This window comes from Rana temporaria, chromosome 5, assembly GCF_905171775.1.
Source record: "Rana temporaria chromosome 5, aRanTem1.1, whole genome shotgun sequence".
NCBI lineage: Eukaryota > Metazoa > Chordata > Amphibia > Anura > Ranidae > Rana > Rana temporaria.
In genome coordinates, this window is record NC_053493.1 from 128,042,094 (window position 1) to 128,065,578 (window position 23,485).

The 23,485-nt window shown below is 45.6% G+C and overlaps 2 protein-coding genes across 3 annotated transcripts in view; one reads left to right on the forward strand and one right to left on the reverse strand.

Moving 5' to 3' along the window:
• The window catches only part of LOC120940329 (tetratricopeptide repeat protein 30A), a 90,432-nt gene extending 68,438 nt beyond the window's left edge, over positions 1–21,994 (reverse strand). For both annotated transcript variants that reach the window (XM_040353107.1, XM_040353106.1), the window contains exons 1-7: positions 21,845–21,994; positions 20,930–20,995; positions 17,626–17,835; positions 16,204–16,260; positions 11,762–11,897; positions 9,664–9,768; positions 3,669–3,797 (exon numbers count right to left, since the gene is read on the reverse strand). In XM_040353107.1, coding sequence (XP_040209041.1) covers positions 3,669–3,797; positions 9,664–9,768; positions 11,762–11,897; positions 16,204–16,260; positions 17,626–17,835; positions 20,930–20,995; positions 21,845–21,898 — 757 coding nt within the window. In that variant the 5' untranslated portion in view covers positions 21,899–21,994. The remainder of the gene's footprint in view (positions 1–3,668; positions 3,798–9,663; positions 9,769–11,761; positions 11,898–16,203; positions 16,261–17,625; positions 17,836–20,929; positions 20,996–21,844) is intronic.
• Positions 21,995–22,076: 82 nt separating this feature from the next.
• NPHP3 (nephrocystin 3) overlaps positions 22,077–23,485 on the forward strand; it is a 115,700-nt gene continuing 114,291 nt past the window's right edge. Inside the window, exon 1 of the mRNA XM_040353105.1 lies at positions 22,077–22,164. The gene's annotated coding sequence lies outside the window, so the exon portion shown is untranslated. The remainder of the gene's footprint in view (positions 22,165–23,485) is intronic.

Consider the following 23,485-nt stretch of genomic DNA (forward strand, 5'->3'; position numbering starts at 1 on the left):
ATGCATCTCGAAAACGGGTAAGTACTGCTCATATTTTAATACAAATAGCCGATTCCCCTAGACCGAACGAGCAGGAAGCTAAGGGGAGAAAATTTTTTTTTTTTAAATGGGTGAACTCCCGCTTTAAGGTTTTTTTTCTATTTCATACAGGGACAAGTTTTAGGGTTTAAACACTTTATTTCTTATAGTAAGGGCGGGGTGCAATCAAGCAACTATGTCTGTCTTCTGCTGGCATAACAGCACTTGCAAGGTTTAATAGTTTATTTGTGCTGAAAGAGTAATGGTCGCGGACAATATTCACAATTAATCAGGAGTTTTCTATGGGTTTTCAGATAGCGTAGTCCACTTTTTAAAATAGTCATTAAAAGAAATACCTTTCTGTTGGGGGCTGCAATTGGTTGAGTCACTGTCATGTCTACCCCAATGCAGGTGGTCATATACTATAGCTGGCTACTGTGTGCTTCACCTACCTATAGCAGCCCCCTTTCCCTTAAGGCAAGCATGTCTACTGGTACTTGGTTGCCCCCAGGACTTATACACAATGCTATAGTGCCAAGGTAGATGCGGACTGAGCAAACAAACAAACTACTTGCAGTTAGCAGACAGATAGCGTGGTACAGTCCAGGTAAAAGGTAGGCCAAGTTCAGGGAATAGTCCAATATCCGATCCAAGACATACACTGGGAAATCCAAACTACCAAAACAGGGCAGACAAATGGGGGGCTCGATCAGGAACAACACAGGTATCACTGGCTTGGATTCAAGAAGCAATTGCGCCTGTGTAACCATAGGTAACACAGGCGCACACAGGCCAATAACGGGCCAATAACGAATGCTCCTGATTCAGGAACCTCGTTACGCCGACTGCAGCCTAAGATATGCGCGGCATAAGGCTCTTATGCCCGCATATCTTAGGCTGCATTCTTGCAATGGCCGCTAGTTGGCGTTCCCGTTGTGCTCAGCGTATAGTATGCAAATTGCATACTAACACCGATACACAACGTTGCGCGAGCCCTGCGTACGCAACTTACGTCGTTTCCGTACAGCGTTTTTTGCGTAAGGCTGCCCCTGCTATTAGCAGGGGCAGCCAATGTTACGTATACCCGTCGTTCCCGCGTCGCGAAATTTGAAATTTACGTAGTTTGCGTAAGTGAATCGTGAATGGCGCTGGACGCCATTCACGTTCACTTTGAAGCAAATGACGTCCTTGAGACGTCATTTTCCGCAATGCACGTCGGGAAAGTTTCCCGACGGAGCATGCGCTCTACGATCGGCGCGGGAACGCACCTAATTTAAATGATTCCCGCCCTCTACGGGATCATTTAAATTGCGCACGCTTACGCCGGGCATTTTGCCGGCCGCGCCCGCGCAATTTACGGAGCTTCTGCTCCGTGAATCGAGGGCAGCACAAAAAAATTGCGGGGGCGCAGGGAAAAAACGTTGCCCTGCGCCTCTGTAAAAAAACGCAATTGTTACTGAATCTGGGCCACTGTCTCTATCACAAGCAAAGGACAGAGTGTTTGGCTTGCATATAACAGGTGACTGACCACATCAATCACCTAGCAGGTGGACACAGGCAGGGAGAATGCAATAGCCAAAACCCGGATGCTGGAAAAAGGAGCAGGAGCACTTAAGTGATCCTGAGAGTCACAAACTGAAAGCCAATTTTGGGGCAGTGAAGCATCTTTTCAAAATCACTACAAGTAAGGCATCTGTCCTGCAACTGGCAAGCTGCTTTCTAAATCAGACAATGGCTGCTTGCAGCTTCAGAAAGTTCACTTTAAAAAAAGAATAAACATGGAAACAGGACAACAGGTGATTTTCAATGTTCTAAAATACTGTGGGCTTATGTAGGCAAATGGTGCTGCGCATTCGTTTTATGACATGTTGACTTTAAAGAAGGTTCAAAAGGAAGCATTTTTGAGCTTTCCTACAGTGATCTGCTGGGACCACCTGATCTTCGGCTTCTCTTGGGTATCCAACCAGATGCTTCCAATATGAAGCAGTGATAAGATTGAAAGTAGGCATTATTGATTAAATAAAAAATCCTATTTATTTACATATTGAATTTCAATTATTTCTATCTTACTCCTAGTAACCTGAATAATGCCCTGTGAATAGGCACGTGTCACACGTCAAAGAGCCTGTCTTCTGAATTATATGAGGCGCTGAGAAGAGGATTTCAGAAGATAGAGTCATTACAAGATGGCAGCTTGCAGGCAGAAAGGTACCATGGGATATGTAGTCCTTAGAAATTGAAGTTGAACAGCAGAGAAGAAACTGCAAAGCTTGCAGGGAATCCATGAAGTTGTGGAAAGAGATGGCCAGCAGACAGGCAGCACTCACAGCAATAAAGTAGGATTTTTCAAGTATGCTTATATTGGATTATCAAAAATAACTATTGTTTGTATTGCTTTTACATTGCCATGTTATAAAATAAAAGTGTATGCTGTGACCATAGAGCTCATTTAATGTGCAGTTGTATCTACATCTCAGGGCTGTTCTAGCTGCTAATTCTCCAGTGATGTAAAGAACCCTATCAATTGGCCTTTGAACACAAAGCACAATGGTGTCTTCTGGACATCCTTCCACTAAATATAAATCTTCTAGTGAAACTGTTCATCACATTACAACATTTAAATGATTAAAAAATGGAGCCATGAAACTTACTTATGCATTTAATAAAATTTCATTATTATATAGCAGGCATGTCCAAAGTCAGGCCTGGGGGCCAAATGCGGCCCCCTGTTGATTTAATATGGCCCCCCTGGGGTTTTGGATATATATTGTTTGTGGCATCCAGGGCCACAAAAGATATATACTGTATTTATTGGCGCTGCCTTGGAGGGGACAGGGAGGGGGGCAGGACGAGCGCCATCAGATTACATGAAGAGAATCTCCTGTTTACTCAGCAGCGTCTCTATTGGAAGTCCCGTCTCCTGGGATACCATTGGACAACTGTTCTGTCTATCATAGGAGGCAGGACTTTGTATTAAAGAGGCCACAAGACATTCTCCTGATTGTAATCTGTCGGCACTCATCCCGCCCCCTCCCTCTGCCCTCCGTGGCTGCATTTACGGCACATGTGAGGCTGCATTGGTTGCAATGGTTAACCTGTGCGTGTTATATGCCGATAAATACGGTATAGCCAAATAACACACCCAAGCTCATCCTTAGTCCTAAGCAGCGCTCTGAGATTCGTTGGGGCCACAAATAAAATATATACAGTATATCCAAATAACACGCCCAAGCTCATCTCTTCACCACACAAAGGCTAGAGAATTATTGTTGGGCAGTGTATTAGTGCTCAGACGAACACACTTAGACAGAATTTTAATGGTTCAAAGAATGTCAGGCAAAATAGTCGGCCCTCACACGTTTACTTTTACAAATCTGGCCCTCTTTGAAAAAAGTTTGGACACCCCTGTTATATAGAATACTTACTGCAAGCAGATATATTCTTTATATTCTGTCCACAATATAACGGCTAACAGGTCTGGCTACTGCAGACAACTCTGCTGACCGCAAGATTTAGAGGTGGCAGTGTGTCTGTGGTGTAACCACAATTTTATGGAGTGTGCCTAATGGTGTCTGTGGCTTATTTTGTGCTTAAAACGATAATCAATAAACACTCCTCTTTCGTCTTTTATAAAAATGTACTGGACTTACTATTTTTTAACTGATATTCAATGGCAGCTTTGAGGTTAAAGGCTTCAATTAACGCAGTTTCATGCAGCACCAGGGTGTTTCCAACACTGCGCACATCAATGCCTTCTGTTGTCATGCCAACCCCGAGCTCTGGAGGGAAATACAAAGAACTACATTTCTAGATGCACAATAGAAAAAAATGATAAATGAATAAGACAACAATAAAGCTGAACACTTCCATTGGAGCTTTAGCACATAAAAAAAGGGGGGGGGGGGGTAGATAAGGCATGTGTAAAGATTGTGATTATTATACAAGAAGGATACAAAATGTGACTTGCCTTCAAGCTGAAGCAAAACCATACCCCTCTACCGATATACAATACAATGCTTGTGGAGTCTGTGGACATACTGAGAAGCAAAACACAATTAGGTAGATTCACGTAGATTGGCCTAACTTTAGGGCGGCCTAGCCTGTTTAGGCTACACCGCCGTACATTAGTTAGGCTAGTAGTGATTCACAATCTACTTACTTGCTAATCTACGGCGGTGTAGCCTAAAACGAGCGGGCGTAAGGGCGCCTAATTCAAATTGCTTGGAGGGGGGCGTGTTGTATGGAAATGAGGCTTGACCTCACATTTTTTTACGTTTTTTGACACTGCGCATGCGCCGGGCGACTACATTTCCCAGTGCGCATTGCGGCTAAGTACGCCGTATGGGCCTATTGATTTCGACGTGTACGTAAACGACGTAACTCCCGATTCGCGGACGACTTACGCAAACAACGCAAACATTTCGAAACCTCGCGGCGCGAACAGCGGCCATACTTTAACATTGTTATTCCACCTCAAAGGTGGAATAACTTTAGACCGCCTAAGGCCTTACGGAAACGACATAATGCGACGGTGTAGGCCTGGCGTACGTTCGTGAATCGGCGTATCCCCTCATTTACATAATCTACACCGGCCGCAATGGAAGCGCCATCTAGCGGCCATCAGAAACATTGCAAGCTAAGATAGAACGGCGCAAGCCGGCCTATCTTAGCTTTGTTTAAGTGTATCTCTGTTTGAGAATACACTTAAACTAACGCCGGCGTAGATTCAGAGTTAGGTCGGCTTATCTACTGATAAGCAGGCCTAACTCTTTGTGAATCTACCTAAATGCACCTTGAATCAAAATAATCCAACTTCACCCAAATAGGACCTTTCCTGCTTGCCAAATACAATGATCTGTGTTGTGGGCTAGAGATGGCGGCGCTGCTCATTCAAGAAAAACACAACAGGCTCATTGTACACAAGTAGATCGATAGGAATAGATAGCCTGGCCGCCGCACACCTCACCCCGCCCCTGAGTGACTAGCAGGTAAAAGCAGCCTCAGCGCGATTCATTCAGACCACAACTCCAACCCAAATTGTGGTCTAGATCAGGGGTCTTCAAACTTTTTAAACAAAGGGCCAGTTTAGTGTCCTTCAGACTTTATAGGGTCGAACTGTGGCCAGTGTGAGTAGAAAATGTCCTGGCATCAGTGGGAGTAAACATTGCTCCATCATTAGTTTTAAAATGTTTGGCTTTAGCAGGAAGAATAGTGTCCCATGGTTGGTATCAATGGAAGGAATGGTGCCCCGTCGATGGTGTCAGTGGAAGGAATAGCGCACCATGGTTTATATCAATGGAAGCGATAGTGCCCCTTTAATGGTGTCAGTGGGAGGAATAGTTTACCATCATTGGTCTCAGCAGGAGGAGTAGTGCCCCATCGATGGTGTCGATGGGAGAAATAGTGTCCCGTTAATGGTGTCAGTGGGAGAATGGTGACTCATCCTTGGTGTCAGTTGGAGGAATAATATCCTAAGGGCTGGATAGAGGCAAGCAAAGGGCCGCATCTGGTCCCCGGGCAACAGTTTGGAGACCACTGGTCTAGATGAATAGAGCTGAGGCTGCTTTTACCTGAAGCCTCATTAGTCAGTGGCATCCAACTTGTTGGACCTTGACAGCCTGAACAGGGACTTTATCGTGGGTCTCATGGATCTATTTGTGTACAACCAGCTAGCCCATGCATGGATTGAAATTAATCTGGTGCCTGCTGAACCGGCTGAATTTTGATCCATGTACGGCCGGCTTAAAGTGATTAAAACGATCACCTTGTAAAACAACCCATTCAGTATAAATTAGAAATGAAAGACAAAACATTGTATAGATATAAAAAAAAAAATATATATATATATATATATATATATACACACACCTTTTTTCATAAGTGATCACATTCCCTCTGTTTTAAGCTGCAGAAGAGCTGGGGAAGGAGAATCAGCAGCACACTGAGCTTGGCAGTGAATGGCTGTGCAGTGGGGGTGTGTCAAACCAGTCTGAAAATTGATGGAGAGCACACTGAGTGCCCAGCATAGCTAAAGAACTGACCACAATGTGTTCACCTGCTTAGTGTGGTCAGTTTATAATAGGAAAGCAAGGGGACTGGCAGGAACACCAGGGATTTCACATAAGGGAACCAATACAAAGAGAACAGGATACTCTCATACAAAGTACATGGTACAGCAAGCACATATAAGGTATATGACGTTTTGGGGTAACAAACACTTTTCCAAGAAATTATGATAGATGCCTCCACTGGAGATGAATGGAGCATTCTTATGCATGGACTTTGATGTTATTATAAACTGAATAAAAAAAATGGCCCAGATTCTCAAAGGGCTTACGACGGCGCAACGCCATGTATGCCGTCGTAAGTCCTAATCTGGGCCGTCGTATCTATGCGACTGATTCTTATAATCAGTTACGCATAGATATCCATTAGATCCGACAGGCGTAAGGCTCTTATGCTGTCGGATCTTAAATGCAATTTTTTTTTTTTTGCCGCTAGGTGTCGCCTCAGTCGTTTTCCCCGTTGAGTATGCAAACTGGCTAAATACGCAAATTCCCGAACGTACGCGCGGTCGACGCAGTGAAGTTACAACGTTTACGTTGGGTTTACGCGGCGTAAAGTTGCCCCTGCTATATGAGGGGCAACCAATGTTAAGTATGGCCGTCGTTCCCACGTCCAATTTAAAAAATGTACGTTGTTTGCGCAAGTCGTCCGTGAATGGGGCTGGACGCCATTTACGTTCATGTCGAAACCAATGACGTCCTTGCAACGTCATTTAGAGCAATGCACCCTGGGATATTTTCCGGACGGCGCATGCGCAGTACGTTCGACGCGGGAACGCGCTTAATTTAAATGCTCCATGCCCCCTACCTGGCTAATTTGAGTTAGGCGGGCTTGCGCCGGGTGATTTACGCTACGCCGCCGCAACTTTACAGGCAAGTTCTTTGTGAATAAAGCACTTGCCTGTAAAACTTGCGGCGGCGTAACGTAAATGAGATACGTTACGCCCGCGGAGTTTTACGCCCATCTACGAGAATCTGGGCCGATGATTTTATCTTCAGTGGAGGTGCTATACATTTTTTTGATGTTCCTTGTATCGTAGCGCACTGATCACATGGGAGGGAACAAACACATTTTGGATGAGCTGGTTGGACTTGTTCTAGTATTCCACAGTTATTTCTGTCTAAAAATTTGGTGGAAAGGTTGTTCCCTTACTACTATCCTTGTGACACCAGGATAAGAAATGGGTGGCATGGTTGTCACCAGCACGGGAAACCATAGTCATGATTAAAAGTATTTTTATGGTCCATGCACACTGGCTTAACCACTTCAAAACTGGGCACTTTCACCCCTTCCTGCCCAGGACAATTTTCAGCTTTCGGTGCGGTCACACTTTGAATGACAATTGCGCAGTCATACAACACTGTACCTGTGACGGGAGGGCCCGTGGAACCCAGAATCCCTTGGAAAGTATGGGATACCCTTGTTTCAGCTCCCCATGCACCTCTTATGTCTAAGTCACTCTGTGTCTATTAGGGGCACAGGGTAAGCAAGAAAATAATGGACATTAAGAATGTGGCTTGAGTTAATTAAAATGGAACCCTGTATATTCCATATTAGAAAGACTGACTGATTCATACTGTTAGTAGGTGCTGATGTCAACTCCAGCCACCTGTCTGTCTGTTGTCTGTTATAATGTAAATGAGTCTAGTTTGGCTCCTCTTTCATCCATTGTAGTCTAGGCTAATCAACCCTGCAATTGTGTGAAGGAGTTCTGTGTTGAATTGTGATAATTTTGATTGTGTCTTCTGAGCTACAAGACGGCAAGTCTGGCCTAAAAGTCACGTCTCTGAGTCATCTAGGCTGTCGAAAGGGATTAGTTAATGAGCTCATGTTAATTAGGTTTCTGTGGCAGGTGTATTTCCAGAGTAAATGAGCAGGAGGTATGCACCTCCTCTTTTGACTGTGTATAAAACTTGTATTGCTTTCAATAAAGATTCATTCCTGCTTGACCCTCAAGACAGAGCTTTGTCTCGTATTTGGGGGAGAATTATTCGTATGGCTTTCTTGTTCGACGTGTTCGGTAGCTGCCTTGGTGTTTGGGAATGGAATATCTTAAACAACTTTAACCTCTTTCATACTCTGGGGTCGTTACAGTACCCAAACAATTTTTTTTTATAATTTTCTTCCCACAAATAGAGCTATCTTTTGGTGGTATTTGATCACCTCTGCAGTTTTAATTTTTTGCTAAACAAACTAAAAAAGACCAACATGTTTGTTATAAAATTTAGTTTTCTCCTACACTGATGGGCACTGATGAGGCTGCACTAATGCGCACTGATGAAGCGGCACTGATATATAGAATTGATGGGCACCGATAGGCGGCACTGATATGTCGCACTGATACAATCTCCTTCTGCACTTTCTTGCTTGCAGACTACTACTCCTCACTCCTCCAGCACATCACCTGCTTGCACTTCCCGGATCAGCTAGCACTGTAGGCCTGACACTGGCTCAGCCAGGTCTAAAGCAGATGCTCTTTGCAGGCAGGGACCACAGGCCCCTATGGTGTAGAAAAATAGAAAGTTTCAGTGCTAGCTGTCCCTGTGGCTACTGCTCCCAGTACCACCTCTTCAGGCAATGCCAGCCCTCCAGGCTGCAGCTACCCCTTTCCTCTGCCTGTGTCACCACAATCCTCCAGACTGGCTCTGCGCACATCCCAGACTGCTGAATCTCAGTCCTCCCAGGCGTGCCTCCCAGTCCTCCAGACTGTGTGTACACACACCAGCCCTCTTGGCTGCCTCTGTGGAACTCCTGGAGACTTGCCTGGCAGTGTTTTCCCCCTGTCCTCTCTTGCTCTGTGGGTTGTAAGAGGGTCCCGTCTACACCCGAACCCAGGCCCAAGGTCACTCCTGGTGAGCTCCCTCAAAGGCCCAACAGCCTATAACACCATCTTTCACCCGATACAACTCCTCCCCAGCTGGGCCCTGGGTATTTAAGGAGGCCTGCCCCCTGCCAATTCAGATTGGGGATTGGTCAGGGCTCCTTAGAACACCCCAGACCGCTCCACCTCTCTTTCCAAAAAACTGTGGGAGCGAGAGGTCCTGGTAATGCTACCTGTGAGTCACCCAGCACTACTCTGAGCCACTCCCAGCACAGATCAAAACGCACCCAGGCTTGGCTGCCTACCTACTCTAAAAAAAAAAAACTAACAAAAAAAAATGTACTATTCTTCTAGCACACTAGAGGGTGCTACATGTGGAATGCCACAAGGAACTCATTCTCTACACAATAGTAGTTTTTCAAACAAATCTGTATAACATTTGAAGTAAGATTTCTGGAATCCTCAGCACTGTTTGCAGCCTTTCATTGATTGTGATCTACTAGCCAAGAGTAGAAAATTATGTAATCTCTGATTACACTGCGACCAATCATTTTTTAATAGGAGACAGCAACTCCTACATGGAGGATGTTATTGCCGTTTCAGTATTGACAGAACACAAGCATGTAAATCAGCTGCAATGACATTTGCTAAAATCTTGAAAATAAATATAATGTACCTGGGGATATTTCAAAAGAAATAAATAAAAACAGTCTGCAACATCTATTACTTTTAATTATACAAAAGTTACAGTAATTTACCTGGATGCTCTCTTATGCCATGTTCTATTATATCTGCAATGTGCTTTAAAGCTGGTGCATATTGTTTCATGCTATAGTAACACAAAGCAATGTTGTAAGACAAATCTGTCCAAATATAAAAAAAAAAAAAACAGAAATTAAATGAAACAATAGGTCAGTCACTGTTTTGCAATTGCCTAACAATGCTAAACATTCTAAATCAACTGCTGCAAAACCACAATACAGAAATATTGAAAACAAAATAAAGTGGACTTGGGCTCCAGATGCAGAAGTACCGTAAGTTAAAGAGATTGTAAAGTCTTGTTTTTTTTTTTTTTAATAACAAACATGTTATACTTACCTGCTCTGTGCAGTGGTTTTGCACAGGGCAGCCCAGATCCTCCTCTTCTCGGGTCCCTCTTCAGCTCGCCTAGCCTCTCCCTCCTGGTGAGTGCCCCCACAGCAAGCAGCTTGCCATGGGGGCACCCAAACCAAGCTGAAGCTCCTATTTAGACAGGGAGCTCCCATTCGGCTCCACTGCCTCTCTCCCCTAATTGGCTAACTTTGATAGACAGCTGCGGGAGCCATTGGCGCCGCTGCTGTGTCTCAGCCAAACATGGGGAAGAGTCCCGGATGGTCGAGGGACTTGTGGACATGGCTGGACAGAGATGGGGCTCAGGTAAGTAATAAGGGGGTGCTGGGGGGCTGCTACACACATAAGGCTTTTCACTGCCAGAAGTTTTTTCACCTTAATGCATATGGGTCCTGCTGCTGTCGGTGTCTCCTGTGACACCAAGAAGTGAGAGGAGGGGGTGCTGAAACCAGGTAGGTGTTTATGAATTGTGGGGAGGGACAAGTCGTGGGGAGTTTTTTCCATAATGCTTAGTGGAAAAAGAAAACTTTTTGACTTTAGAACCATGTTAAGTCCTGTAAGTTGTGAGGTGGGGCCTACATGATATGGACTTGTTTTTCCAGCACATTCCACAGATGCTCAATTGGATTGAGATCTAGAGAACTTGAAGGCCAAGTCAATGCCTGGAACTCATGGTTGCGTTCCTCAAACCACTCTTGAACCATTTTTCAGTGTGGCAGGGCACATTATTCTGCTGAGAGAGGCCACTGATCTTGGGGATTTCATGAAGGGTTGTACTTGGTAAGCAACAATGTATAGGTAGGTGGTACATGTCAACATCCACATGAATTTCAGGACCCAAGGTTTCCCAGTGGAACATTGCCTTTCAGATGCGATTGTAATGAGATAACCAATGTTATTCACTTAAAGTGGTTCTAAAGGCTGAAAGTTTTTTAACCTTAATGCATTGGAGGTAAAAAAACTTCTGAGTGCACCTTCCCACCCAGCCCCTGCTTATACTCACCTGAGTCCCATCTTGATTCAGCGATGTGCATGAAAGCAGAGGCTCTCCCGGGTCTCTCTCTCCTCATTGGCTCACACAGAAGCGGGAGCCATTGGCTTCTGCTGCTGTGAATCACAGCCAGTGTGCCAATGAGGAGAGAGCGGGGGCGGGGCTGAACCACACTCTGTGTGTGTGAGAGACGTCCATCGGGAGCGAGCTTGCCCAAGTCCCCCAATAGCAAGAGGCTTGTTGTTGGGGGGCTCTTGGCAGGGGGGGGGGGGGAGCCAAGACGGCCAGTGGGGGGACCCAAAAAGAAGAGGATCGGGGCTGCTCTGTGCACTGCACAGAGCAGGTAAGTATAACATGTTTGTTATTTAAAAAAAAAAAAATAATACACAAGCCTTTATTACTACTTTAACCTGTCAATGGTCAGAAAGTTATGGCCAATCAGTGTAGACTGCTCTATAAAATCCACAATCTTCAAAAATTTAAATCATAAGCAAAAACATCCATAACCTTAACAAGTGCATTAATTAAGGACAATGCAAAGAGCAGCGATGATGTGTACTATTCCGGGAGCCATGGCAACAAATCAATTTTACTTCAATAGGTAATAAAGCTGAAAGTGATTTTTTCATTCTTCTGTATTTTGTATTAATAAATAGGTCCATCAATATTCATTTGCCAATTACATCACCTGCTCCTTAAATGCGGTCCCCCCACTAGCAAGGTAAAAACATGTTTTGTATTTCCTCTTATTGTACCTTGTTTATATCCCACAACTTGCATGGCGGTGAGGAATTTTTTGCAAGCCTCGTCATATTGTCCTTCTTTGTAGAGCAGGCAGCCCAAATTGATCTCGCTATCTGGATCTTCAGAAGGCATCTGTTCTACTAAGCTCTGAAAGGAACACAACAACTTTAATTTAGGCTTCGAAAAGGAAAACAGAACTGCCTGATGTAAACCTTTTTCAAAAAAATTCAGAAACACTTGATATTAACCACTTGCTTATTGGGCACTAGTAGGTGGATTCATAGAGAGTTTATTCTCAAGCTGAGATACACTTACAGCTAGCTAAGATACGACAGCCTGCGCCGTCGTATCTTAGGGTGCAATATTTAGGCTGGCCGCTAGGTGGCACTTCCATTGAGTTCGGCGTAGAATATGTAAATGACTATATACGCCTATTCACGAACGTACGTGCGCCCGTCGCAGTAAAGATACGCCGTTTCCGTAAGAGATAAGCCGCCTAAAGATAAACATGCCCCCTAGGTGGCGTAGCCAATGTTAAGTATGGCCGTCGTTCCCGCGTCGAAATTTGAAAATTTTACGTCGTTTGCGTAAGTCGTCCATGAATAGGGCTGGACGTAATTTACGTCCACGTCAAAACCAATACGTCCTTGCGGCGCAATGCACACTGGGACATGTACATGTATGATATGTACGTCAATCACGTCAGGTCACCCCCCAATAACATAAAACACGCCCCCTAAGCCTAATTTGAATTAGGCGCGCTTACGCCGGCCACATTTACGCTACGCCGACGTAAGTTAGGAGGCAAGTACTTTGTGAATACAGTACTTGCCTATCTAACTTACGGCGGCGTAGCGTAAATACGATACGCTACACCGCCTTAAAGATGCGGCGCTCTTTAGGAATCCAGCTATAAGGCTCGATTCACACCTATGCATATTGCTTTTGAGCATTTTTTCAGTGCTTTTTGCGGTGCTTGCTGCGTTTTTACTGACTTGAGTTTTTACCGCTATTTGCGTTTCTTTTATAAAATTGTTTTAGCCGGCAATTTTTTTTTTATTACATATCCTTTAACAACCAGCTATAAACAGGTTAAAAAAAACGCAAACTGCAAATCGCAGCAAAATCGCGGTACCTGCGTTTTGGATGCGGGTCCATTGAATTCTATTACATGCAAAACGCTGCTTTTTGCTGGAAAAAAAAAGTCCCAGACCCTTTACAAAGACGCAGAGGCACAAAAAAGTATTGATGTGGACATGTTCCATAGGAACCCATGTTAAAAAATTTCCCTGCATTTCTGCAAAATGCATCAAAAAACGCATTAGTGTGAATGGAGCCTTATGCCCCCTTCCTGCCCAGGCTAATTTTCAGCTTTCAGTGCTGTCACACTTTGAATGACAATTGCCTGGTCATGCAACACTGTACCCAAATGACATTGTTATCGTTTTTTGAGACAAATAGAGCTTTCATTTGTTGCCATTTAATCACAACTGGGTTTTTAATTTTTTGCAAATTTTTTGCTAAACAAATGAAAAAAAGATGGAATGTTTAAAAAATAAAAAGCACATTTCTGTTGTAAAATTTTGCAAATAAGCTATTTTTTTCCATCAACTGATATGCACCGATGAGGCTGCACTGATGTGCACTGTCGAGGCTGAACTGAAGAGGCTGAACTGATAGGTGGCACAGATGGGCAGCATTGATGGCACTGATGGGGCAGCATTGATCATCAGGGTGCCGGTGATCAGTGCCCTGATAATCTGTGTACACGTCCCCTGACAGTATTTGCGGTTACTGGCTCTTCTCTCCTCACTAAGGATGAGCTCTGGCGTGTTCGCATAGAACACGTGCAGAGCCCGCCAGGAAGTGTGCACGGCGCTGTGCTAATCACAGCCAGGGAGACATTGCACACTTCCTATGAGCTAGGAGTAAGTACTGATTGTAGTGCGAAACGTCAGCTGTATGCCCCTGTCTTTGCTGTGATGTATGGTGTTTGAAAACTTTTATCAATAAAAGGCAACCAAGAAGGTTTTTTCAGAGTGCGGCTGTCCAAACATTTCTTTCTACTAGTGCACACTTCCTGGCGGGCTCTGCACGTGTTCTATGCGAACACGCCAGAGCTCATCCTTACTCCTCACACAGAGTGTGAGGAGAGGAATTCCGATAACTGGCAATCCTGTTTACACTGTGATTGGACACAGCTGATCATGTGGTAAAGGGCCGCTGTGATTGGCCTTTTAGGCTGCATTCACACCTGAACGCGGCGTATTTTAGCGCGATTTGCCACGACAAATTGCGGCGTTTTGTCCCACGATTTGCCGCGACAAAACGCGGTAAAATACGCCGCGGTAACATACACAGGAGGGGTGATCAACATTGTCGGCTATGGCCGAAAGCCGCCTGAAAAAAAGGTCCGGGACTTGTTTTGAGCTTCAGGCGTTCGGCGTGGAGATGTGAACCATCTCCATAGCCGACAATGTAAAATCACCCCTCCAGCGTATTGAAGGCTGCAATAGCGTCGCGCTACAGGCGACAATACGCCTAGGTGTGAATGCAGCCTTACCACGATCTGTTATCAAACATGTCACAGCGAAGGCTTCACTTCCTGATTCCCTTACCGAAGATGGTGGCGGCAGCACCCGAGAGCTGAGGGAAAAATATGACGGCTTCGAGACTCGATATCGCGGGCGCCCTGGAAAGGGAAGTGTCCATATATTAAAAGTCAGCAGCTGCAGTATTTGTAGCTGATGACTTTTAATATTTTTTTTTCGGTGGAACTCCGCTTTAACAATAAATTACAATGTGGCTTGTGTATCAATTGTAAGCAGTTTTCATTTGAAACTTGCATTAGGTCATATTATGGTAAATAGACTGCCAACGGTCTTCCGTCTAAACTTATTTCAGACGACTTGTTACGATATTAAAACAGGTCCACTCACATCAGATCCATAAGAGACACTTTTGGGACCCCATACAACAGACCACTGGCTTTCATTTTGTATCCTTTCTTCAGTCTACTGTATATCCAATTGGCAGGTGTTAACACACCACCCCACATCTTTTACAGCTATGCGACTCCCCTCCAGAGCACTCTACTTCCCAATTATATTCTATCCTGTCGGCTTCCTCAAACCCCAACCTCCCTACATGCACATTCCCCTATTAAAATCATCTGGAAATCTATTTTATCTATTTAAGTGTGGGGCCCCCCCCTTTTTTTTAGGGGTCGGAGGTCCCCAGGGCCCCGGACGGCTACCCCCCCTTTTTTTATTTTTTTTTATAAAAAAAAATGTTAAATATATATATATATATATATATATATATATATATATATATATATATAATTATTAGTATTAAAGGGCCCAGAGGTCTCCAGGACCCTGGCAACCCCCCTTTTTTTTATATAATAGTATATTTTTTTATTTTTTATTAAAAGGCCCAGAGGTCCCCAGGGCCCCGGATGGCAACCTCCCTTTTTTTATGTATTTTTTATAAATGTTTTTTTTTTATATATTTTTTTTAGGGCCCAGAGGTTTTTTTTTTTCTTTGTACTAAAGGGCCCAGAGGTCCCCAGGGCCCCGAATGGCAACCCCCCTTTTTATATATATATATATATTCTTTATTTCTTCTTTTTTCTGTAAAGGCCCCCCCCCCCCGCTTCTCAATTTGCGGCAGCCCCCCCGCTTCTCAATTTCAGGCGGCAGCACCCCCCCCCCTGGTTCTCTGCTCCAGGGGGCCCATGCCTTAAGCTGTGTAAGGGGCCCCAAAATTCCTGATGGCGGCCCTGCGCATACCTCCCAACACGCACGGATTCTGCTGGACTTTCCCGCACAGGCAGCTTCTTCCCGCAGTCCCGCGAAAGGGTTAATTTTCCCGCACTGCAAGAGGAGGCAGCACGGAAGCAGGAGGAACCGGAGCGGTGTGTGGAGGACTGTGGCTGCTGAAGGGAAGAAAGCCGACAGCCGGGCTAATGACAGTCTGTGGCCCCGGCTGTCGGCACAGGTGAGAGGCACTCCCCCCCCGCTCAACAACTGCAAAACCCCCCCGGAGTGGTGTGTGGATGTCTGCTGAAGGGAAGAGAGCCGACACATTCCATGCACAGGTGAGAGGCAACCCCCCCCCCCCGCTCAACAACTTTAATCCCCCCCCCCCCTCCCGCTCACCAACTTTAATGCGCACCCCCCCGCTCAACAACTTCAATTCGCCCCCCCGCTCAACAACTTTAATGCGCACCCCCCGCTCAACAACTTATTTGCCCCCCCCGGCTCAACAACTTTAATGCGCACCCCCACCCCCCCCGCTCAACATCTTTGATCCCCCCCCAATTCTCGGCTCCAGGGGGCCCCTTCAACACTCAAGCCCAGGGGCCCCCACCACCCTAAGTCCTGCCCTGGTTTCTGTATATAAAAATTTAATAAAATTGAGTTAAAAAAAACGAAAAAAAAAAGTTTACCTTAGCTGCCGACAGCTCCTCTTCCCCATATTTAATGCAAGCTTGTAGTTTCAACACCTAAGAAAAACAAGAAAGGCCATCAAGCATGCTTGTTTATATACGCTAACACTATCAGCATTGCATGCCATTCAGGATTGTAAATGCCTTGCAACAAAAGAACTAGAGGCTCACACTATAATAGCCTTACCAACCTTATAGTCTACATTCCTAAAACGCATGTGAATTAGGGTGACCACATTTCTAAACTACCATCCAGGGACACCCTCCCTTCCCAAAAATCAGCTTGTGCTGTAACGAATCACAACACAGTGATTGGACACAAGAGGCGGGATTTATGATTTCTCCAATCACAAGCAGGAGGTGGGATTGTGCTCCTCCAGGCATTCCCGGGCCAGGACAAGTACTGTCAGTGGGGCAGTTTCTCGTCCAGCGGCGTATCTTTGCGGCGGCGTAACGTATCCAATTTACGTTACGCCTCCGCAACTTAGACGGGCAAGTGCTGTATTCTCAAAGCACTTGCTCCATAAGTTGCGGCGGCGTAGCCTAAATCGGCCGGCGTAAGCCCGCCTAATTCAAATGTGGGACAGGGGGGCGTGTTTTATGTTAATCTTCTGTGACCCGACGTGATTGACGTTTTTCACGAACGGCGCATGCGCCGTCCGTGGAAATCTCCCAGTGTGCATTGCTCCTAATACGCCGCAAGGACGTATTGGTTTTGACGTGGACGTAAATTACGTCCAGCCCCATTCATTGACGAGTTACGCAAAATTTTCAAATTTAGTCGCGGGAACGACGGCCATACTTAACATTGGTACGCCGCACTTACGTCACCATATAGCAGGGGTAACTATACGCCGGGAAAAGCCTGACGTAAACGGCGTAAATGTACTGCGTCGGCCGGGCGTACATTCGTGAATTCGCGTATCTTGCTGATTTACATATTTTGACGCGTAAATCAGCATACACGCCCCTAGCGGTCAGCGTAAAAATGCAGTTACGATCCGACGGCGTAAGAGACTTACGCCTGTCGTATCTAAGGGAAATCTATGCGTAACTGATTCTAAGAATCAGGCGCATAGATACGACGGCGCGACTCAGAGATACGACGGCGTATCTGGAGATACGCCGTCGTATCTCCACTGAGAATCTGGCACAGTGAGTGAAGTGGCGGCTGTGTCAGTTTCATTCCGGGACACTGTATTGTCCTGGAATGAATGTGCCCGGGACAGACCTGCAAAATGCGGGACTGTCCCGGGCAATCCAGGACACGTGGCCACCCTAACGTGAATACAGAACACATGACAATAAAACTGTACATTGACCATAATTATTTTATATCTGCCTATTGCACATCATCTACATCATCTACTTTTTGTCATTGACCTAATAGGAAAGAAGTTGTGATACATCCATCATCATTACCTTGCTTTGGTAGGCAGGGTTATCCAACAGAAATGTGGCTTTCATTGCCTCTGGATACATGCATGCCTTGTACAAAGACTGAGCATAGTACAGTTTATACTCATCCACTTCAGGGTTGATTTGCATAAGCTGCTCATAGCAGTCAGCAGCATTCACAAAGTCTTGCATCTGAAAATAACAGTAACCCAATAGAGACAGGCCAGCCCTAGACTAGATAAGAAAATAAAATAAATTATAATTTAATTTGGGACATAATATTACACTTCTAATCCAAGGTAAAGTACGGTAGGTTATTTTAAGACAACAAGGCACAATTTGGTAATGTAATAATTTGGATAACAAGTCTTAAAAAGAACCTGAACAGGTTTGATTGACAGCCCGTCCCTTTGCTGCTGATGGACTTTTTATTTTATTTTTAAGCTATTCTGTTTCTGTTGTCAATTTGTTCAACGTTTTAGGTGGTCAAAAGACAACACAATACTACTGCATTCTCTTGGAAAAAGCGACATTTAAAATGATTGTAAAGGCTCGCTTAAAAAAACAAAAACAAACATGTTGTGTGTACCTCCTCTGTGCAGTTAGTTTTGCACAGAGCAGCCCCGATCCTCCTCTTCGTGGGTCCCTCTTTGCTGCTCCAGGCCCCTCCCTCCTTTGAGTGCCCCTCAGCCAGCAGCTTGCTACAGGTTGTCACCCAAGCCAAGTCAGAGTTCTGTGTATCCATTCAGACATGGAGCCCTGACCTGGCCCCACCCCCTCTCTCCCCTGATTGGCTGAATTTGGTTGACACTGCCGCTGCTCTGTCTCAGCCGATTAGATGGAGTGTACTGGATGGCTGAGGGGATCGTGGACATTGCCGTGGGGAGAGAAGGAGCTCAGGTAGGTAATTGGGGGTGCTGGGGAGGCTGCTACACACAAAAGTTTTTTTTTCATCTTAATGCATAGAATGTCCCCCCCCCCCCATGTGAATGAGTATAAAGGCTCATATACACGGTCAGACATCCAACAAAATTTCCCTTGGATTTTTGTCCTAATTGATTTATCCTGCCACACCCATAGCATACACACAGTCAGACTTTTCTGCAAACTTTTCTAAAAGTTTCCCAACATCATGTGTTTTTTTTTTTGCTATTTTCTGCTCTTTACCGCCACCCTTTGGTTAACTTCTGCTATTGTTTGTTGCTTTTAACATTGGTTCTGAGCATTCGTATTTGCACTTTGTCCAAAAGTTGGTTGGATTGCTGTACACACAGTCACACAAAGCACCATCGGACTTTTGTTGCCGAAAAGTTTGTCCGTTTGCAGACCCAACTTTTTGTCGGATGAAACCCTAAAAAGTTGGTCCGATGGAGCGTACACACGGTCGGACAAATTCGAAAACTTGCAGATTTTGAAGTTGGTTGGCCAAAAGTCCGACCGTGTGTATGGGGCTTAAGACCGCTTTTGACAAGTCCTTTATTAAAAATGAAGAATGTCCCTCCCGTCGTAGATCCACGTGTCTTCCTTCTCAGATTCCGCCACCGATGTCTTTTTACTCTGGTCTTCTTCCTCTGCTGATGTCTTCTTCCTCCGGTCTTCCTCCTTCGCTGCCCCGCTAAAAATAAAAAAAGGTCCTCCTCCGATGCTGGCTCCCGCTGTTGTGTCAGCTCCATTGTCTGCCATTATTATATAGCTATACGCTCGCCTAGTCCCCACCCCCTTTCCTCACTTGGCAGGCTGCATGCTCAGATAAGGGTCTGGTATGGATCTTGGGAGGTAAAGGGTAAAGAGCAGAAAAACCACATTGTACATTTATTACGTCACTACGCTTGTGTTTGTTGGCTGAAAAAGTCCTGCCGTTTGTAGGCATTAGGGATGAGCTCCGGCGTGTTCGCACAGTGCACGTGCAGAGCCCGCCAGGAAGTCTGCACGGCACTGCGCTAACCACAGGCAGGGAGACATTTTCCGATCTTTGCAGCCGAGCATCAGGAATATGCCTCCCTGCCTGTGATTAGCGCAGCGCGGTGCAGACTTCCTGGCGGGCTCTGCATGTGCACTGTGCGAACACGCCGGAGCTCATCACTAGTAGGCATTCCAAATTCACGGCTAACGCCCATTCGGAGCAAAATCCACGGAAAAGTCTGTTGGAAGTCCGATCGTGTGTATGAGTCAAAAGTATCACAGTTCACACATCCACATATTAGAAGAAATCCAGTGCAGTGAACATGACCTGTCACATTCATACATCTTCTCCAAAGTGTTACTATTAGGGTTGTACCCAATACCGATACCAGTATCGGTATCGGGACCGATACTGAGCATGTACTTGTACTCCCGCAAATGCCCCCGATGCCAGATCCGATACTACACCCCCCCGCCGCCATCACAATGCCGCCGCATACCGCAACGCCCCCGCCGCCTATTTAATCAGTGTGTGGGGAACATTACAGCTTTCATTTGAATAGCTGTGTGTTCCCCTGCCGCGCATAAACACTCCCCCTTGCTCAGGATTGGACGGGTGATCTGTATATCAAAGTGCAGATCACCCGTCCAATCCCGAGCGAGGGGAGTGTCTATACGCGGCGCGGCGGGGAACACACAGCTATTCAAATGAAAGCTGTAATGTTCCCCGCACGCTGATTAACTAGGCGGCGGCATCTAAGTATGGGGAGACATGGCTGCATATATGGGGGACATGGCTACATATGTGGGGGACATGGTTGCATAAGTGGGGGACATGGCTGCATCTGTGGGGGACATGGCTGCATATGTGGGGGACGTGGCTGCATATGTGGGGGACGTGGCTGCATATGTGGGGGACGTGGCTGCATATGTGGGCTGCATATGTGGGGGACATGGCTGCATATGTGGGGGACATGGCTGCATATGTGGGGGACATGGCTGCATATGTGGGGGACATGGCTGCATCTGTGGGGGACGTGGCTGCATATGTGGGGGACGTGGCTGCATTATGTGGGGGACGTGGCTGCATATGTGGGGGACATGGCTGCATATGTGGGGGACGTGGCTGCATATGTGGGCTGCATATGTGGGGGACATGGCTGCATATGTGGGGGACATGGCTGCATCTGTGGGGGACATGGCTGCATCTGTGGGGGACATGGCTGCATTCGTGGGGGACATGGCTGCATTTGGGGACACATTTAAAAAAAAGTATCGGTATTCGGTATCGGCGAGTACTTGGAAAAAAAGTATCGGTACTTGTACTCAGTCCTAAAAAAGGGGTATCGGGACAACCCTAGTTACTATTGTTATTGAATGATTCATCCTGCTTTAGAAACAGGATTTTAGCAAAATAATATCTTACCCGATACTGTTTCTGCAGTTCAATGCTAAGTATATGGACTGCTTCTGTATATCTTCCTTCTTTAATCTAAAAAAAAAAAAAAAAAAAGATAACAGTTATTATATAAATTAATATGCATTTGATGTATTCCAGTAATAGACAACATTCATAAAATTCCGTCTCCTCATTGGGCTGAAGTATATATTCAAATTTCAACCCAATAATATATACTCAACTCAGTAAATAAAAATATAAACTCTGGTTGGTTGTGATGCTGTTCCAACATGACTGAGTGCTCACCAGTGCACAAAGCAAGGTTCATAAAGACATGGAGGAGCGAGTTTCGGGTGGAGGAACCTGACTGGCTTGTACACTGTCCTCACCTCAACCCGATAGAACCCATTTGGGATGTATTAGAGAAGAGGCCTTCTCATCCACATCAGTGCCTGACCTCACCAGTGCGCTTGTTTTTTTAGCGTTGTTGCGCTTCGCACAAAGAGGGGCTTATTCACTTCATCAGGTCACACTGCTCACCACATAGAAGCTTGTGCACATTTGGAGCCTAAAGTGTTTTTTAACCTTTGCATTTGCTTCTGTTTTTCCATATCTTGCTTGTCGCATTTGTGGTGCTGTTAGCTACAAGTGTCGCCGCAAATGTAACACACAATTTTGGCACATTTTTTGTGCATTCATGTGTGTACACAGGCTAAGACTCTGGTAGTGCATCCCAGCTCAATGGGCAGCAGCAGAGGACTCTTGTTGTCCCAATGAGAATTGTCAAACTTGGGATCTTCACTTCCTGCTGTATTTCTAGGGACAGGAAGTGCAGGGACATCTCCCGTACTGGGACACTGCAATAATAACCTTCCCACTCTGGTGTAACACCAGCACACTCTTTCCCAAACTACTGTTTGTAATGGAAGCGCCGTGTCTCACCATTTTATAGATGGTTGCAGTGTATTCCCCATCTTTTATCTGCAGAGCAGCCATGTCGGCGGTTATTCCAGTCTTCAGGGGATAAGATTCCACAAGAATGTCTCGGTGTTCTCTCCCGCAGACGGTTACCAAGGCCGCTCACACCTCTCCATAGCAACCACCCGGAACTAGACACCCTAACCACGCCTATTCTGCGAAAAGAGCTGTCCGCTTTTCCTTTTTTTTTTCTTCAATACGATAAACTTTATTGTTCCAAAGCACCGCTGACATTAACTTGCCAACAGTGTTGATGAGTCTTCTCTCTCCGTGGCAACCAGACAGTAAGTTGTTATTTACTTTTTTTCCTGGGGCAACAAGGTGCAGTGATGATGGTTTGTAAGATGCTGATAGACTTTATCATTGTAGATAACGGTTCATGGAACTTCCCAGCTCACACTGACTAGTAAGGGAATGTTCCATAACTGCCAATTCTCCTGATTTCTTACCAAGTTCTGATCCCAGCATTGATCTTCCTCGAATTAAATCTCCTATCATGTGACAGTTTTTTTAAAAGAAAATCTTTATATTCATATCTATTTTTTTGCTTCTTAAAATATGACTCCAGAGAAAACTTCTTTATTTTTTCTTTAAAGTGGATCTTTAGTCAAAAAAAGTCCTTCAGGCTGGCCTCCTGTGCAGATCTGTGCAGTGTTTATACTGTTTAACCTCTTGACCTGCGGAAGATTTACCCCCCGCCCCCCTTTATGACCAGACCATTGTTTGCGATACGGCACTGCGTTACTTTAAGACCTCTTTCACACTGGGGCCGCCTGTGTGTTCATGGTAAAGCGCCGCTCATTTTAGAGGTGCTTTACCACTGTTTAAAGCGGGAGTTCACCCTAAAATATCTATAGAGTGTTATATCCAGCATACTGCTGACATCAACAGTAAGGATGAGCTCCGGCGTGTTCGCATAGAACACGTGCAGAGCCCGCCAGGAAGTCGGCACCCGTGCTGCGCTAATCACAGCCAGGGAGACATTGTCCGATGCTCGGCTGCAGAGATCGGGAAATGTCTGCCTGGCCGTGATTAGCGCAGCGCGGGTTCCCGACTTCCTGGCGGGCTCTGCACGTGTTCTATGCGAACACGCCGGAGCTCATTCGTAATCAACAGTATGCTGGATTTTTTTTTTTGATCTGTACTTACGTTTTTCCGTCGTTTTCACCCGGCTTCCGGGTTCTCGAGTAGGTGTTCCTAAGACGACGCATAGTGATTGACGTGCGCGTCACCGCCTTCCGAAAATATCCGAAGGGGACTCGGCACTTTACGGCGCCTGCGCAGTCAGCTCTACACGGCATGCGCAGGTGCCGTAAAGAGCCGAGTCCCCGTCGGATATTTAAGGAAGGCGATGACGCTCACGTCAATCATCTATGCAGAGCTCCCCGTCGGGGGAAAAGGAGCGACACGCCCACTCCCCACAAGGAAGAAGACCCGGAAGAGCGGCTGAAGACAGGTAGGTGTACACATTAAAAAAAAAAAAATGACAACGCTACAAGCCTTTATTAAGGCTAGAGATAGGTTAGCCAAAAAGTTAATTTTGAGGGTGAACCTCCGCTTTAAACAGCACTTGTTGGTTGTTAGCAGGGTGCTTTTAACCCCAAA